Source organism: Eptesicus fuscus, chromosome 20 (genome assembly GCF_027574615.1).
Source record: "Eptesicus fuscus isolate TK198812 chromosome 20, DD_ASM_mEF_20220401, whole genome shotgun sequence".
Taxonomy (NCBI): Eukaryota; Metazoa; Chordata; class Mammalia; order Chiroptera; family Vespertilionidae; genus Eptesicus; species Eptesicus fuscus.
In genome coordinates, this window is record NC_072492.1 from 12,733,231 (window position 1) to 12,750,084 (window position 16,854).

At 36.7% G+C, this 16,854-nt stretch overlaps 1 protein-coding gene across 7 annotated transcripts in view; it reads left to right on the forward strand.

Annotated features, from left to right (window-relative positions):
* Nucleotides 1-16,854, forward strand: part of RABEP1 (rabaptin, RAB GTPase binding effector protein 1) — a 100,153-nt gene that overhangs the window by 64,630 nt on the left and 18,669 nt on the right. For 3 of the 7 annotated variants that reach the window (XR_008554828.1, XM_008156729.3, XM_054709751.1), the window contains 6 exons: nucleotides 1,584-1,719; nucleotides 4,644-4,822; nucleotides 6,613-6,744; nucleotides 11,357-11,824; nucleotides 13,073-13,177; nucleotides 14,855-14,971. Coding sequence is in view for 6 of the 7 variants with exons in the window: in XM_008156729.3 (XP_008154951.1) it covers nucleotides 1,584-1,719; nucleotides 4,644-4,822; nucleotides 6,613-6,744; nucleotides 11,357-11,824; nucleotides 13,073-13,177; nucleotides 14,855-14,971 (1,137 nt within the window). In the remaining variant the exon portion in view is untranslated. Of the gene's footprint in view, nucleotides 1-1,583; nucleotides 1,720-4,617; nucleotides 4,823-6,612; nucleotides 6,745-11,356; nucleotides 11,825-13,072; nucleotides 13,178-14,854; nucleotides 14,972-16,854 lie in introns of those variants that run through there. The other 4 variants (XM_028133037.2, XM_054709752.1, XM_054709754.1 and 1 more) reach the window with 4 other exon arrangements.

The following is a 16,854-nucleotide window of genomic DNA, read 5'->3' on the forward strand; positions in this document are numbered from 1 at the left end:
TTGTTACTTTCTCTTGTAGGTGATGGTACCAAATAAGTCCCATATAGGTAGCTTTCAGTGGTTTGTCCCCATATTCTGTTTATCACTTGGTTTTGTTTTCTTTTAGATATCCATGTGTTTTTGGTTTTGTTAGCTTAAAAATATATATTTTTTTATTGATTTCAGAGAGAGGAAAGGAGAGAAAATCATCAAGTGACTGAGCCACACCGTCTGGGCTGTTATTTTATTTTTGTAAAGATTTTTTCAAATTGATTTTTAGAGAGAGAAGAAGGGAGAGGGGGAGAGAGCAAGAAACATCGATGTGAGTGGGAAAGAAGGATTGGCTGCCTCCTGCACGCCCCCTACCTACTTGACTAGAAATCCAACTGGCAAATGATGCCCAACCCAGCCACACCAGCTAGGGCTGGTTTTCTAATTTTAGTTAATTCTTGTTGGGACATGTGGAGTTCAAGGAAATTCATGTACTATACCACCATTGCCACTATTTTCCCAGAGTCCTGCTCAATAGCTTTTGAATGTTATAAATGTAATGTTGAGTCAAATATTTGTTCTAAGAAGTAATAACTGACAGAGTTAGTGGTATATACTACTATTTTGTATCTGCTGCATTGACTCTTTTACCATCAACTGAACAATCATTCTCTCCAGGTAATAGGAAAATGCCTCACAGCAGCCAGCACTTTGTCATGCTTGGTTAGTATCTTTCTGATTGGCTGACAACCTCCAGTGAAGCACCAAATGGCAGCTTTAAATAATTATGTTAGTCTGTGACCACTTTTACCGTATTGAATGAATATCTAGGAATAAAGATAACTGGAAACAGATTAGTCAGCTATTTCATGTTTGAAGTGGAAAGATAAAAGGCATGATAATGACCTTGAAAATTAAATTAGACATAATTGTTAGAAAAACGATTTGTAATGCCACATGAAAGTTAACTAAAGGCCAATGAATGGACAGTCTCTAAGACAGGGTGAAACAGGTAATTCTATAATCACTTTCTAGGGCAAGATTGCATTTTATTTTGGTTATAACTATTTCATATTTAGACTGAATTGTTAACATTTGAACATTATCGTTGGTTGCTAACAGAAGTAAAGCAGTTTTTTTAAAGTTGTGATTTTAAAAAGTATTCTGCATTTGCCTTCATGTTCGTGTTTGTTATGGTATAAGACCAGTTATTTTCCCCCTCATGCCTTCCTCCTTTTTCCTTCCATGAATATGTGTCTGTGAAAATGTCTCCTTTTTATAAATTAATGCATTTGTAATTATCTCACTAGAAATCAAAGAAAAGCAAACTTATAAGGCTATGGTACTATTTTTAACTTTAGAAAGTAACTACTGTCTAAAATAAAAACAGCCTAGTGCTACTGAGGATAAGATAAAATGAGCATATGTATGTGTTGCTCTGGAAATACAAATTGGAACTACCTTTTTGAAAAGAAGGTACAAAACTTATGTGTAATCTCAATTGTATAGTTACTCTCGTGTTTCGATGATAGATAATGCCTACTATTAGTTATTTTCCCAGTTTCCTATATAAGTATGTAAATTTTAGTTTAATTGAATGTATCTTCTTTCAGGTTAAAGAACTGAATCATTATCTGGAGGCTGAGAAATCTTGTAGGACTGACCTAGAGATGTACGTAGCTGTTTTAAATACTCAGAAATCCGTTCTACAGGAAGATGCTGAGAAACTGCGAAAAGAATTGCATGAAGGTAAATATATATCTATATATATTTTTTATCTTAGTTTCTAAGAGAACTATGATATTGATGAACAAAACAGTAACAAATCTTAAAATACTATTCCAGTATATTAGTGATTTAATTTAAGCTTTCGCAGTTGGTTTGAATATTCCCATGAAAATCTGGAGGTTTGAGGTCTACTAAAGATACTTAGATCATTAGTGGCCTCTCTTTCTTACAGGACCCAGTGATAACTTCACAGGGCATGAGCTCTTGGCTGAAAGATAATGGGGCTGGGAACTTCTGCTTAAACTGTTTTTGCCCTTGATCCATTTTGATGGAGATGGATTAGCAAAAGTGATGTATACAAATAATGTATTCTGGTGTTCTTTAGTAACATCCCTGTTTATAAGGGATAATTTTGATTTCACTAGTTTGGTAGCAGGAGATGTTGACTATTTTCTCAGGACAGAGGAAGAAGGCTCATCTTTTCCTTATTTAACTAAAAATATACTTTTGTCTTTAATTCTTCTACTGATTCCTGGGGTTCTTAACTTTTTTGTGTCATGGACTCTTGGAAATTTTGTGAATCCATTTCAGAATAATGTTTTTAATCCATAAAATACATAGGATTACAAAAGAAACCAATTATATGTGATATAGTAATACATGTGCTATTGCAGTAATGCATTAAATAACAAGGTCTAGCAGAAGGTCTAATAACTTATAATTTTGAAGTAGTGATGAGCATAAATGAAATATATATATTAAGATATATGTGGCTTCTGTTGGTGATCAAGTCATAGGTATTATTATATTTACTGTGGTTGGTTGCCTACATTTCATAATTGAAGGAAATGATAATTTTCAGTTAGAGGTTAGTGAAAGTAAAGATATAATTTTTTCCCCTCATCCAACTATATGCGCTCCATTGAAATCTTACATTTGTTTCAGGTTATGTTAGTAACACATTTTAATATGCAGGTTTAGGACTATATTGATAGAGTCCTACAGTGAATACTTTTAAGTATATCAAGTGCTGTGAAACATATACTCTTCTGTAAATAATTTAGGTTTGCATATGAGTTAGCATTTTTTTCCCCTAAATAGTGGAAAGCTGAAATTATATAAGTGTACAGAATTATTTCATAAAATGTTATGAAAATAACCCAAAGTTCGAGCAAGTCTTTGGCTTTCAGGAAACATTTTTCAAATGTGCTGCTGCAATGAAAAAAGACATCCAAACTCTGAAAGGATGTTAAAAAAAAAAAAGAATTGCTATTTAAACTATGTGCCCCAACCTTCCAGAAATAGTATAAGACTGACAAACTTTCCTAATATATCTGGAAAAGTATCTGAGAAGTTTCACTAAAATGAGTGTGTGGATAGAGTAATTTCCATTCTGAAAACTACCAAAAAATAGTATTTGAATGAAAAGAAGACAGACAAAGAGTAAGCAGCAGCCTAAATTGGTGGAATTAGATATACAGTACAACCAAGTTAGTGCAATTGCATATCAGAGGTGCTAGGATTGCAATGTGTTAGGAGGCAGCAGTGCCACAGATAGGCTTCTTCGAAGTTGTTGTTCTTTCTTTAAAATTATTTGTTATTTTTATTGATTTCAGAGAGGAAGGGAGAGGGAGAGAGAGATAGAAACATCAATGATGAGAATCACTGATTGGTTGCCTCCTGCATGCCCCCTACTGGGGATTGAGCCTACAACCCAGGCATGTGCCCTTGACTGGAATCAAACCTGGGACCCTTCAATCCTCAGGCTGATGCTCCATCCACTGAGCCAGATCAGCTAGGGCCAAAGAAGTTGTTCTTAAGTGGAGTTTTGAAAGATTGGTAGGTATTTGTGAATGATGAATATAATATTCATAGTCATTTCCATGTGGTACAGCTACAGCAAGTAAGGAAGTAAAAGAAGTGTGGTTTAGCAGAAGAGGTGTAGCATGCAAAATGTGAAACAGGAGAGGTAGGCATGGGCCACGCCACAGAGACCTTATGCCAGGGATTTTGGATTTTATCATGGGCAGAAAGGAGCCTCTGAAGCGTTTAAAATCTTATTTCTTAAATAACAACTTTATTGAGATGTAATTTGCATGCCATGAAGTTCACTCTTTTAAAGTGTACAGTCTAATTTCAGAACATTTTTTTTATTCCCAAAAAATTCTGTATCCATTGCCAAACATCCCCTATTCTCTCCTCCCTCCCAGTCCCTGGCAACCACTAACCTACTTTCTGTCTCTCTAGATTTGCCTATTCTGGATTTCTGTATAAATAAGATTATACAATGTATGGTCTTTGTATCTGGCTTCGCTGAAGGGTTTTAAACTTGCAAGTGATAATATTAATTTTGCATTTTAGAAAGTTCAATTTAACAGCAGGGTGTAGGATAGAATAGAGAGAGTAAGACTAATGGCAGGAAGAATAACAAAGGGACTGCTGTTCTGATTGTCTAAGTTATGATCGCTGATGTAAGGCAGAAGATGGCTGTGTCATACTGCACAGGAGGCAGCGTTAGTAGGTTGCTGTTTCATTAGTAGGCTTCTGAGGCAGGAAAAGTCAGAAATGTGAGTTGTCTCTTAGGTTTCTTGCTTAGGTTGAGCTGATAAGTATCAATAACACAAGCATTTACAAAGATTCTTCGACTTAGCCTGAGAGATCAAAACTAAATGGGCTCAAGAAGGATTCCTGAGTAACAATTTATGAGTGGTTACTAAACCTTTGACCTTTAGAGCAACATTTCCCAAAGTGTATTCCCTAGAATAGCCGTCGCCAACCAGTGGTCTGCGGACCACTGGTGGTCCATGAGGTCCGAAAGATTGGCATCTGCTGCCCTAGAACACTTGTTATGTGAGTGGCACTGTGGCAAAGGTTTTTTTGTCAAAGAAATTGGGGAAATTGCCTACCATTGAAATTCAGGGTTTTTGATTGGGGGATTTTTATAGTTTGCCATCTTTTGGAGCAAGAGCGACAACAACACAATCAGTTAAAACATACGTGGCAGAAGGCCAATGACCAGTTTCTGGAATCTCAGCGTTTGCTGATGAGAGACATGCAGAGAATGGAGATTGTGTTAACTTCAGAACAGCTCCGACAAGTTGAAGAACTGAAGAAGAAAGATCAGGTGAGTAGCATTTTTATAGGACTTGCTTGCTTTGTTCATAATGCATCCTCACTCATTCACATACATGTGACTGCATTACTTTATGTATATTAGGGACTGACTTACTCCTGAAATAAGGTGATGTATGCCGTTTCAACAAACATAGGTGTATTTGAGGGATTTTGTTTTTCAACTTTAGAAATGGCCTTACCTAGAGGTCACATGTTTAGAAATGATCTGCTTCAGACTGCAGTATGCAACAGTGCATATTTCTGAGAAATTATTTCTCTATAGTTCTGTCCAGTTTTCCTAGGGCTCTTGGAGTATGTTAATCCAGGCCAGGTAGAGAGTAATGGCCAGTCTCTGATTTCAGAGTGTAGGCACTTAGTCACCACCCCTCTTCCCTATACCTCACTTCTCATGTGCCTGCTCTTTCTAGTCATATCAGGTTATTCAGAATTCCCTCAGATGGCTGCCTGTGCCCTGTACTTTTATATGTGCTTCCCTTTTCCCTGGAAGCCTTGCTTATCTGCTCTCACAGAATTGGCAAACTCATATTACTGATCCTTCAAGATCCAGCTGAATTTCTGCTGCCTCAGATGAAATCAGTCATTAAAAAAAAACGATACTTGTATAATACTGCAATTATTTGTGAGTTTGTCCCTTCCCTCTAGGCATTAAAAGTATCTTACTCATTTTTGAGTGAATGACTACATTTACTTCAATCATTCCTTTTGTATTTCATATAAATTTGTGAATATTTTTTTTTTTTTTAAGATTTTTAAATTGATTTTTAGAGAGAGAGGGAAGTAAAGAGAGGAGAGAGAGAGAAACATCAATGTGAGAGCCAAACAATTGCCTGCCTCCTACACACCACTCACTGGGGATGGAGCCTGAAACCTGGGCATGTGCCCCGACTGGGAATCCAACCAGCAACCTTTTGGTACATGGGATGACACCCAACCAACTGAGTCACACTGGTCAGGGCTGTACATCTTTCTAATGGATAAATAATACTCCTGTTAGTTTTCTACAGTGATCAGAAGGACTGTTCTATGCAAAGTTTCTTGGATCATTTGAAGAAGATAAGGGGCTTTCTTTCTTTTCTTTTACTTTTTTCTTGAGAGTGGAAGGGATGGGGAGAGATGGAGAGACAAAAACATTGATGTGAGAAAGACACATCAATTGGTTGCCTCCTGCACATGCTCTGACCAGGGCCAGGGATTGAGTCTACAATGAGGTATATGCCCTTGACCAGAATCGAACCCGAGATCCTTCAGTTTGAGGGTCGACACACCATTCCACTGAGCCAGATCAGCCACAGCGTGTTTGCTTTCTTTTTTTTTGCCTTTCACATGGAAGCTATTTCCTGATTTCTTCTTTTTATTAGGGTTCATATTTTGTGCCTATAGTATTAAAATATTTTGTTTTTCCCAGCAGAGCTTAGTGGTTGAGCATTGACCTATGAACTAGGAGGTCACGGTTCGATTCCCTGTGAGAGCATATGCCTGTGTTGCGGGCTCGATCCCCAGTGCTGATCAGTGATTCTCTCTCATCATTGATATTTCTATCTCTTTCCCCTCCCCCTTCCTCTCTGAAATCAATAAACATATATTTAAAATATATAAATAAAATATTTTGTTTTGACCAGATGCCCTTAGATGTGATTACAAAACAAATAAACTTAAGTGTCCAGTTTTCTCTGACTATAAAGTTCTTGTTCATTTTTGTTTTGAGTGGTTAAAGAACTACAGAAATCATTAAATATAGATTACTGGGTAATATATATTATTTTTCTTTCTAACTTTTAGGAGGAAGATGAACAACAAAGACTTAATAAGAGAAAGGACCACAAAAAAACAGATGTTGAGGAAGAAGTGAAACTACCAGTAGTGTGTGCTTTAACTCATGAAGAATCTTCAGCGCAGTTATCAAATGAAGAGGTATAGTGACTCTGTAATTAAAATCATTGTATGCGTGATGTTACCATTTTAGCTTCTCATACATTTATCAATTACATTGTTCATATGGGACGTGTGTAACTACTAGCTGAAAATTAAATAAAATGATATTTACTTTCAGTTGTTCTTATGTTGGTATAAGTAGTACTATTTGAAATGTGTTGCAATTTCTCTCATAGTCTCTGAAATAATTTAGATGTTCTTTTATCCAGTGGTTCCAAAATTAAACCATAAGAAGAAATCTTTAATATCTGCAACATATTTTTATATGAATAGTTAATGTTGCTAATACATTGAGCTTTTTGTTTAAAAGAGATTATTTAAAATGTTGAAACACTTAACTCCCTATAGCATATATGAAGTATTAACCAGTATTAGGTCTTAAATCCCGAGAATAATAGTAGGTGAGGTTTGGCAGTTTGTGGTGGGGCAGGTAGAACATTTCAGGTGTTGGGAATGGATGGGGTAGAGGGACCTGGAAGTGGAAAGTGTAAGGTGGTGTTTTTATGGCCTCATTACCTTTCATCCACAATGTGGACGGGCCTCCTCATTAGGTTTCCTGTCTTCAGCCTGTCCCACTCCATTGCACCCTCAGCGTTACTGGCAGATTTATTTTTCTTAAGTGCAGCAGTAGTCAGGCTACTCCCCTACTCAGAACTACCACTGCCTCCCATTGCCTACATAATTAAGTGCAAATTCCTCACTCAGATAGTCGAGGTCATTCATAATGTGCACTCTGTTTGAGCCACATTGATTGTCTTGTGCTACACTCCCCACCTTGCATGGTGGTTTCTTCACCTGGAATGCTTATCTCCCTCTGCTTTTCTGGTATTGAAATCCTTCTATTTTTTCTTCAAGACTCATGCTGGTATCCCCTCTTCAATGATAAAAATGCTTCTCTTATTGCCTTTAGGATAAAAACTAAAAAAGGAACCTAGGTTGGCATACAATTATTTAAAATGTTGAAACACTCAACTCCCTATAGCATATATGAAGTATTAACCAGTATTAGACAGTATTAGACAGTTGAAAGGCCCTTCTAGCCTTATTGTGCTGGCCACTTCATCCCAGCCAGACCTTTCTACTTACTGTCAGTGCTCACATGCCTGTATATACTGTCCCTGCTGTTTAGATTTCATGCTCACTTTCCTACCCCTGCCTCCTTTCCCAGCCTGCTACAGCAATTTCAGTTAAATTGGATTAAGGGTCTTACCCACTTTCAGAGGTGTTTTTTAGTTTGCAGATTTACTCTGAGCCATGAATATCTTCCTGGTGGCTTATATTTCCATGTTTATGGATTGTTTGACATTTTAAGAAAAGTTTTAAAAAATCCTATCAGACATTGAAAAGTATGATGTAATTGTTTTTCTGCATTCTTTGTTTTGAATCATACACTGAGGACCACTAGGCCTGATTCTGCTGTATTTTTTTTTAATAGTTAGATTCCCAGGAGACTATCTCAACTTTCGGGTACTGCCAAATATTATGTGGTTTCTGTGTCATGCAGTCCTGTGTCCAGGAATGTTTGAAAAAGTTTCAAACATTTCCAAAAATATTTTAGCAGGAATATAGGAAAGGGAGATTTTTGTGTGATTTGCAACGAAGCCTTTTTTAATTTTTTCTTAACAGATCTATGATATATTGTATATAGCATTATTTCCTGACATTTGAAGTATCTTTTAGACTTTCAGATCTGATATTTTGAATATTTGTTTCAAATTGAGAATTAAGACAATTTAGCCTGTTGGTTTAAAGTTAATATGGAATGCTTTGGAAACTTAGTCATATTTATTGATAAAAACATTTAAATTTGTAGGACATCATATCTTTAACCTTATGCTTAGAATATGCTTTTCTCACTACAATGGTATATATGTTCATTATAGAAAATTTGGAAAATACAGGAAGGTATACAAAGTAAAAATAACCGGTAGGCAATTCTGCCCAGAGATAGCCACCAATAATATTTTGCCATGTACCTCTCCTTTCCCTCTTTTTCTGTTTTCATTCCCAAAGTTAAAGTATATGAGTTTCTATTTGCACTTTTTAAACATAATCCAATTGTAACTCTACATACTGTGTTATATATCATTCCCTGCCCCCACACTTAAATCCGTTTTTAAAGGTTTTGACACATCAGTAAATGTTTTTTTCCAAAAAAGGTAACATAATGGCTGACATATTTCAGCATGTAAATGTACCGTAATTCCTACTGATTGATTTATGCCCAGGTTTTAATTTGTAAAAGTCACTGAGTGACAACATGGAGAGGTCAATGCCAGGGAAAGAAAAGTTTAATGGTATTCACATTCCTCTTAGAAATGAGAGTCGTGGACCAGCATATGTGGTACACCAGGTGAACCACCTGGGGAAGCAGCAGAGCTGGTCATGAGGCAGAACAGGAGCAAGGGCAAAGCATGCCCTAGAGCCATTGTTGGTTTTTTTGAGGAAAAGGGAAGGGTAAACAGCATCCCATTGGCTAGTTTGAATAAGTCTAGTGGGCTTTGGGGTAGGGGAAATGCTTGGTGTGTAAGAGTCAGATAAAGGAATTGGTTGGAGGTATTGACTCAGGATTAGTTGATTTGTATATGACAGGCATGTTTGCAGGCAAGTTGTATATTCTAGGAATTAGCTAGCTTGGGAGGGGCAGTCTCTCCTTGGCCAGTAAGACCCCAAAATGTCAAAAACATTGTAAAATGTAGAAAATAAAAGTACACTATTTGCACACTGATATAGTATAGTCAAGTTTGTCCATTGTCCCAAAAATGTATACACACTTTGACTAATTATTAATTCTAGTGGGTTAAATCTGAAAAGAAACATCAATTGAGCTATCAGAAAAAAAGTGTGTATACATTTTTTTGGGACACCCTATATAGTTCTTTTTTGTACAAAAATCATATGAACTTACCCGATTACTTCGTTAGTATAAGTTTGTGGGAAAAGAACTGCTGAGTTTGAAGATATAAACATTTGTAAAGTATTAGAACACATTGTTGAATCATCTTTTGGAAACACCACAACAGTTTACACTTCTCCTGGAAGTGTTCCTTATGCTGTTACCATCATGGCAGTCTGCTGTTTTTCTGCCCCTGTCCCCTTCCCTCTTTGTCACAGCAGCATTGTATGTGATAGCATTAGATGTTAGGCTCCTTCATAGTTCACAGAATGGGTTCCCAATTCTTATTAGGATATTTCTTTGGGACCTTTGCCATAGCCACTTAATATGTACTAGATTTATGTTCCTTAGTCATCTGAATTTCACAGAGGAAAGAAATCAAGAACTTAACATAAAAGTTGTCAACTATTTTACCAAGTAAGGACATTTTTTAGACATTAAAAAAATGTTATTCCACAATCTTTTTTAGTTCATAAAAGGAAGGATGTTTAACAACAAAGAGTAGGAAGGCTATTATCTTAAAATAAAGGCTAGTACTTTAATTTGAGTGCATTTAGTTTCAAGAGAAACTTGCTGATTTTCCTTGTTTTCTAACCCTCACTAGCTGTGTGACTGCATTATGGAATGGCACTGGTGCCCTTTTTCACTTTGAGAATGTGCTGTACCACATTTTTAAAAATTGAGATGAAATTCATGTAACATAGAGTTAACCATTTAAAGTGCAGCAGAATTTAATATGCTTACAATGTTACTCCGGCATCACCTCTGTCTAGTTTCAAAACATTTTCTTCACCCCCAAAAGAAGACATTATATCCATTAAGGCGCCACTTGCCATTCTCTTTTCTTCTCAGCCTCTGCAGCCACTTGTTTGTTTTTGGTCTTTGTGGACTTATCTATTCTGGACATTTCATATATTTGAGATCAAATGATATATATAACTTTTGCATCTAGCTTCTTTAACTTCGTGTACCACATTTAACATGTTAGTTACATCATGCTTGAAACATGGTTTCTGGCATACCACATTACCCTCATTTCACTTCTGCCACTCTGCTATTCCTTCCTCTCTCCATCCCCAGAATGTGTTTTTCAGGGTTCTGCCCTTGACCTTCTCATCCTACAGATTATCTTAAGTGTTCTGATTTGCTGCTCTAATTTGAATTATCATTATATGATGGTTACTCCCAAGTCTCTGTCTAAAGACTTAAATGTCCCTCTATTGGATGGACATCACCACTTGGATATACAACAGGCATCTCACACTCAACATACTCAGCTGTGAATTTCAGCAAACCTTCTTTGACTGCTTATGTGTGAACTAAATTCCTCTCCTTGAGCTACCTGTTAATTTACAGGGTCACATTTTATTAAATACAGTGTTCTGATCACCTGCTTACTTGTTTAGTTTTTCATGAAGCCATAAGCATCTTGAGGGCAGAGATTGCTCACAGTTGTATCCTGAGTTCACAGGATGCAAGTTGTATCTTGCTCACAGATGTATCCCAAGTTCCTGGTTTAGTGCCCAGCAAGCAAATAGAGGATACTCAATAAATGTTTGTTCAATAAATACGTGAAGGTAACACACTAATGGTTATCATGTGTAACGTGGTAAAATTCTTTTAGTATATGGTAATTTTCCTTTTTGAAAATACAGAGAATTTTCTAATGTGGCAATATGTATTTTCACATTTCAGGAGCATTTAGATAGTACCCATGGTTCAGTCCATTCCTTAGATGCAGATTTACTGTTGCCATCTGGAGATCCATTCAGTAAATTGGACAATGACATGTTTAAAGACGGACTCAGGAGAGCACAGTCTACAGACAGCTTGGGAACCTCAGGCTCACTGCAATCCAAAGCTTTAGGCTATAACTACAAAGCAAAATCTGCTGGAAACCTGGACGAATCAGATTTTGGACCACTAGTAGGAGCAGATTCCGTGTCTGAGAACTTTGATACTGCCTCCCTTGGGTCACTGCAAATGCCAAGTGGGTTTACATTAACCAAAGATCAGGAAAGAGCAATCAAGGCAATGACACCTGAACAAGAAGAGACTGCGTCTCTCCTCTCCAGTGTCACCCAGGGTATGGAAAGTGCTTATGTGTCCCCCAGTGGTTATCGCTTAGTCAGTGAGACAGAATGGAATCTCCTGCAAAAAGAGGTGAGTTTTCTTTCTCTTTTCCTCCTGATCACTTTGAGCAATACTGGGTAACTCCAGAATTTATCGTTCATTCAGAAGATAGTCCCTGGAGTCAGTACATGTACATGGTGTTAGCAAGTGGATATTCACCTTATTGTCTGACCCTCATCATAGCTGCTTTGGCTATTCCAGGTGATGATGATGAAGGAACTGACTAGCTAATTGTATTGAGTGTGAACTTTTCTACCTGCAGTCACACCTCTGAAGTGGAGCAGTCTGCCTGAATAGCATAGCTAAGTTTAAGTTAGAGGAGCCTGAATTTGCTTTGCTTTGCAGTTTCTATAATCTCAATGTATTCCAAGATTCCTACTTTTTCATTTTTCCTTGATATTTGAAGTGCAAATGCTTGTCAGCTATAGATGCTGAGAGTGAATTTAAGGGGAAGGGGTGGAAAATACGGGAAAGAAAAAAAGGCAACCTTTATGAGGTTAATTTTCCTTCTAATAGTATTTGTAAATTCAGAAGTAATATAGGAGATAAAACCTATAATATATACTTGCATAGTGCTTTACAGATTACAAAGCCCTTTCACATACCTCATCTCTTTGAGCTTCTTGATAATAATGAGGCAGTCAGGACATTATTGTCCCCAATTTACAGGAGAAGAAACTAGCTCAAAAGGTCAAGTGACTTGTTTAAGTTTCCCCTTTGACTTGGCAGCAAAACCTGGGTTAGAATACAGGTTTTCTGACTTCCAGTGCTTTCCTTTACCCAGGGTTACTTTTCTTTAAAGGAGCTGTCAATCAGTAAGTAGAACAGCTTATTAAGCCCCAAAGAAACTTTTCTTCTCTACATGTGAGAAGGTGCTACTTAACAGTTTCATACGTACTTGTAATTGGAGCAGGTGAAATGGGTAATTGGCACTGGTTCCTCCTCCCATCCCCTTCCTTGGCTGGGTTTCAGTTGTGAGTTCCACGGTGCAGTACCTTCTGCTTGCTTTGTGTTTTCCTCAAATGTGGTGTGTTTTGTGGCACTTAGTCTCTTGGTGGTAAAGTCATGTCCCTTGTTTTGCTTTCGTACTTGTAACAGCTTATGACTTTTTAGAATCCAATCCTATGTTGTAACTTCTTGCCTTAAGTACCTGAAGAAATTGTTTACTCCATGTTCTACTTTGAGTAACATAGGTAAGACTTGTGCATGTGTTCCTCACGTTTGTGATGTAGAATTATTTTGTTCTGCCTGATAAGAGGTGATTTTGGTGCCCTTCAGGTACATAATGCTGGAAATAAACTTGGTAGACGTTGTGATATGTGTTCCAATTATGAAAAACAGTTACAAGGAATTCAGATTCAGGAGGCCGAAACAAGAGACCAGGTGAGTTTCTTTTGGGTCTGCCAAATTGGTGAGCTGTTGTCGTTTTCATTGGAAGTGCAGAATTAATTTGTTTTCCCCTCCCATTTGCTTTATGAAGTACATCCGTCTTGTTAAATATGAAATACTTTGGTACATGCAATGTCAGTTACGTCTCCAGTGGGAGCACATTAGAACCTCTGCTTCTGTGTGTCTTTGCTTTATCAGCTTGCCCAACACCTCATAGGTCAGCTCAGCTCTTTCAGAGACACTGGTATAGCCTACCTACGAACTTGCCCCTTCTGCCCAAGGCTTAAAAGGGATACTATCATGAGTATATAAACATGGAACATTAATTAAATATTATATTAATCAGTATTTGGAATCTTCATTGCTTGTTGCCTCTATTTCTTGTTATAAATTTGTTGAGTTAATTAGGTTAATTTACAGGGTCACAGAAATTAAGATTAGGTTGATCTGGTATACTGAAATTGACAAGTATCTTTTACAAATATAGTACCTAATAATGGACTCCTCAGTAACACTTAGAAAATAATGTGGAATTCGTGAGAGTAGGCTTGTGAAAGTATATGTAAGGAAAAGATACTTTTTTTCTTATATTTCCTAATAGTTCTTTGTTATGAAGATTGTTCCCTTTGTCTTCAACATAAGTTTAGGCATATTAGAATGATGGCTTAATATTTTCAAATGCCATTGGCATTGATTTCCTGCCTATATGATTTTTTCATAGGTGGTTGAAAGGTAAATTTCTAAAGCTGTTTGTGAAACTTAGGTTAGCCTCTGATAGTGTGGCGTTGGAATGGGCTATCTTGCACTCCACAGTCATTTCAGTAGACATTCAACTGTGTTTGGCGTTGTGCTGAATCCTGGGTATTCAGGTACAAATAGAACATAGTACTTACTGCCCATAAAGAGCTTTCAGAGTTGCTAGCCAAGCTATCAGTTCCATATAGTTTGTTCCTGAGATGTACACACAGAACTAGTGGAGGGACAGGAACATCTAACTTTACTTTGGGCTCAGTTGAGTAACACTTGTGGGTAACACTTGAGTTAAATTTCTTTTAGAACTTGAGTAAAAATTAATTAGGAAAAGAAGTGAGGAAAGGGTGTTCAAGGAGAGGAAAGATGTACAAAAGAGCAGAGTTATGAAGGAAAGTTGTGTGTTCTAGAAAGTATGAATAGTTCTGTGGCGAGGCAAAGGGTGTGTGTGATAAAATAATGGGAGAGGAAGTTACCAAGGTCATGGTGACATCACTGAGGGAGGGGTAATGATTGAAGGGATTTAAATTTGACCCTGAAGACTTTAGGAGACATTTAGGGATTTTAAGTAGGGAAATGGTAATGTGATTTGACTTTTGTTTTAGAAAAAATGTCTGGTGTTAGTATGGATTGTAGGTTGGAGGCAGAGGATATACTAGTGTCAGGGAGGCCGGTGTCCTAGCTTAGAGGACCCAGGAGGAAAAGCAGATAATGTATGTGAAAAATGATTTGTTAACTGTAAAGCAGAGTATAGTCATCAAATTAGGCCATTTATCTCTTTTTTTTTTTTCTGAATTGACAAATCTGTGATTTTTTTTCAGAGAAAGAAAATTAAATTTAAAAATTTTGGAGTTACAGATTTTTTTCATTTTATAAAAGAATTCTAGTACTTCCTTCTAATTGACATTTAAAATTATATAGGTGAAAAAACTACAGGTGATGCTAAGACAAGCAAATGACCAGTTAGAGAAGACAATGAAAGATAAACAGGAGCTAGAAGACTTCATAAAGCAAAGCACTGAAGATTCAAGTAATCAGGTAAATGAGGTTTTTAGGATGTGACCTATGGGGGGGATGACTAGGTTGTTTAAATAAAAAAATTATGAAAACTTAATAATGTTTCTTTCTTGCCCTGAAGATTTGTCAGTTCTGTTTTCCTTCTTAACTATATTTTTCTGGTATCTGTTTTGTAGATTAAAAAAACACAACTTTTAAAGTAACTGATTAATGAATACCAGGAGACTGATTCTCCTTTCCCCTTTGTTTTTTATTTGGTTTTCTGCTGCACAGCAAACTTGCAGACAGAAGAGATACTAATTATTATTATTATTTTTTTTTTTACTTTTTAAAAGTATAGTGTTCATAGTATAAAAACTCAGACATACCAGAACTAACATCCTTGTAACCATATCAAGATCAAGTAATAGGACATTAGCTAGTACACCAGAAATCTTCACTTTCTCCTCCACTTATCTATCACCCCTTCCCCAGAGGTAACCATTGTCCTAACTTCTAACACCATTAGATTAGTTTTGTCTGTTTTTTAATTTAATTTTAATATTTTAACAAATGAATCATACAATTTGTATTCTTTTGTGTCTGTCTTCCTGTATTCAACATGTGAGATTCTTACTCAAGATGCTTGTAGCAGTATGCTTATTTTCATTGTTGTATAGTTGTACTAGTTATGGATATATCACAGTTTATATATCACAGTGAGCATTTGGGTTGTTTCTAGTTCTGGTATATTATAAATAATTCTACTTTGAAATTTTTGAATAGAGCTTGTTGAACATATTTCTGGTGGGTATATGCCTAGGAGTGAAATTCCTGGGTTAGAATGTTCAAAATGCCTTTAGTAGATACTAAGGCCAAAGAGTTTTGCAGTGTGTTTGTATGAATTTATACTCTCACCAGCAATATATGAGAATTCCTGTCGATTGCAGTCTTGACAAACTTCATTTTGTTAGTTATTTTAATTATAGCCATTTTGGTGGGTGTGAATAGTATTTCACTGTGGCCTAGTTTGCATTTCTCTGATGACCATTGAGGTTATTTAGCATTTTCGTGTTATTTTGGCTACTGGGATATCATTTTGTTTGTGTGTGAGATTCCTTCTCAAGTCTTATGCTAATTTTTTCTATTGCATTGTGTTCTTTTAATTTTAATTTTTTAAGGTTTATTTTATTAAATGTAATAAATCTTTATTGTTCAGATTATTACAATTGTTACTCTTTTGCTCCCCCCCCCCCATAGCTCTCCTCCACCCGGTTCCCACCCCACCCTCTGCTCTTACCTCCCTCCCCCTGCACTGTCCTCATCAATAGGTGTACAATTTTTGTCCAGTCTCTTCCTGCACCCCCCACACCCTTTTCCCCCCGAGAATTGTCAGTCCACTCCCTTTCTATGCCCCTGTTTCTATTATATTCACCAGTTTATTCTGTTCATCAGATTTTTTATTCACTTGATTTTTAGATTCACTTGTTGATAGACATATATTTGTTGTTCATAATTTTTATCCTTACCTTTTTCTTCTTCTTCCTCTTCTTAAAGAATACCTTTCAGCATGTCCTATAATACTGGTTTGGTGGTGATGAACTCCTTTAGCTTTTTCTTATCTGTGAAGCTCTTTATCTGACCTTCAATTCTGAATGATAGGTTTGCTGGGTAGAGTAATCTTGGTTGTAGGTTCTTGCTGTTCATCACTTTGAATATTTCTTGCCACTCCCATCTGGCCTGCGTAGTTTCTGTTGAGAAATCAGCTGACAATCGTATGGGTGCTCCCTTGTAGGTAACTAACTGTTTTTCTCTTGCTGCTTTCAATATTCTCTCTCTGTCTTTTGCTCTTGGCATTTTAAGTATGATGTGTCTTGGTGTGGTCCTCTTTGGATTCCTTTTGTTTGGGGTTCTGTGTGCTTCCT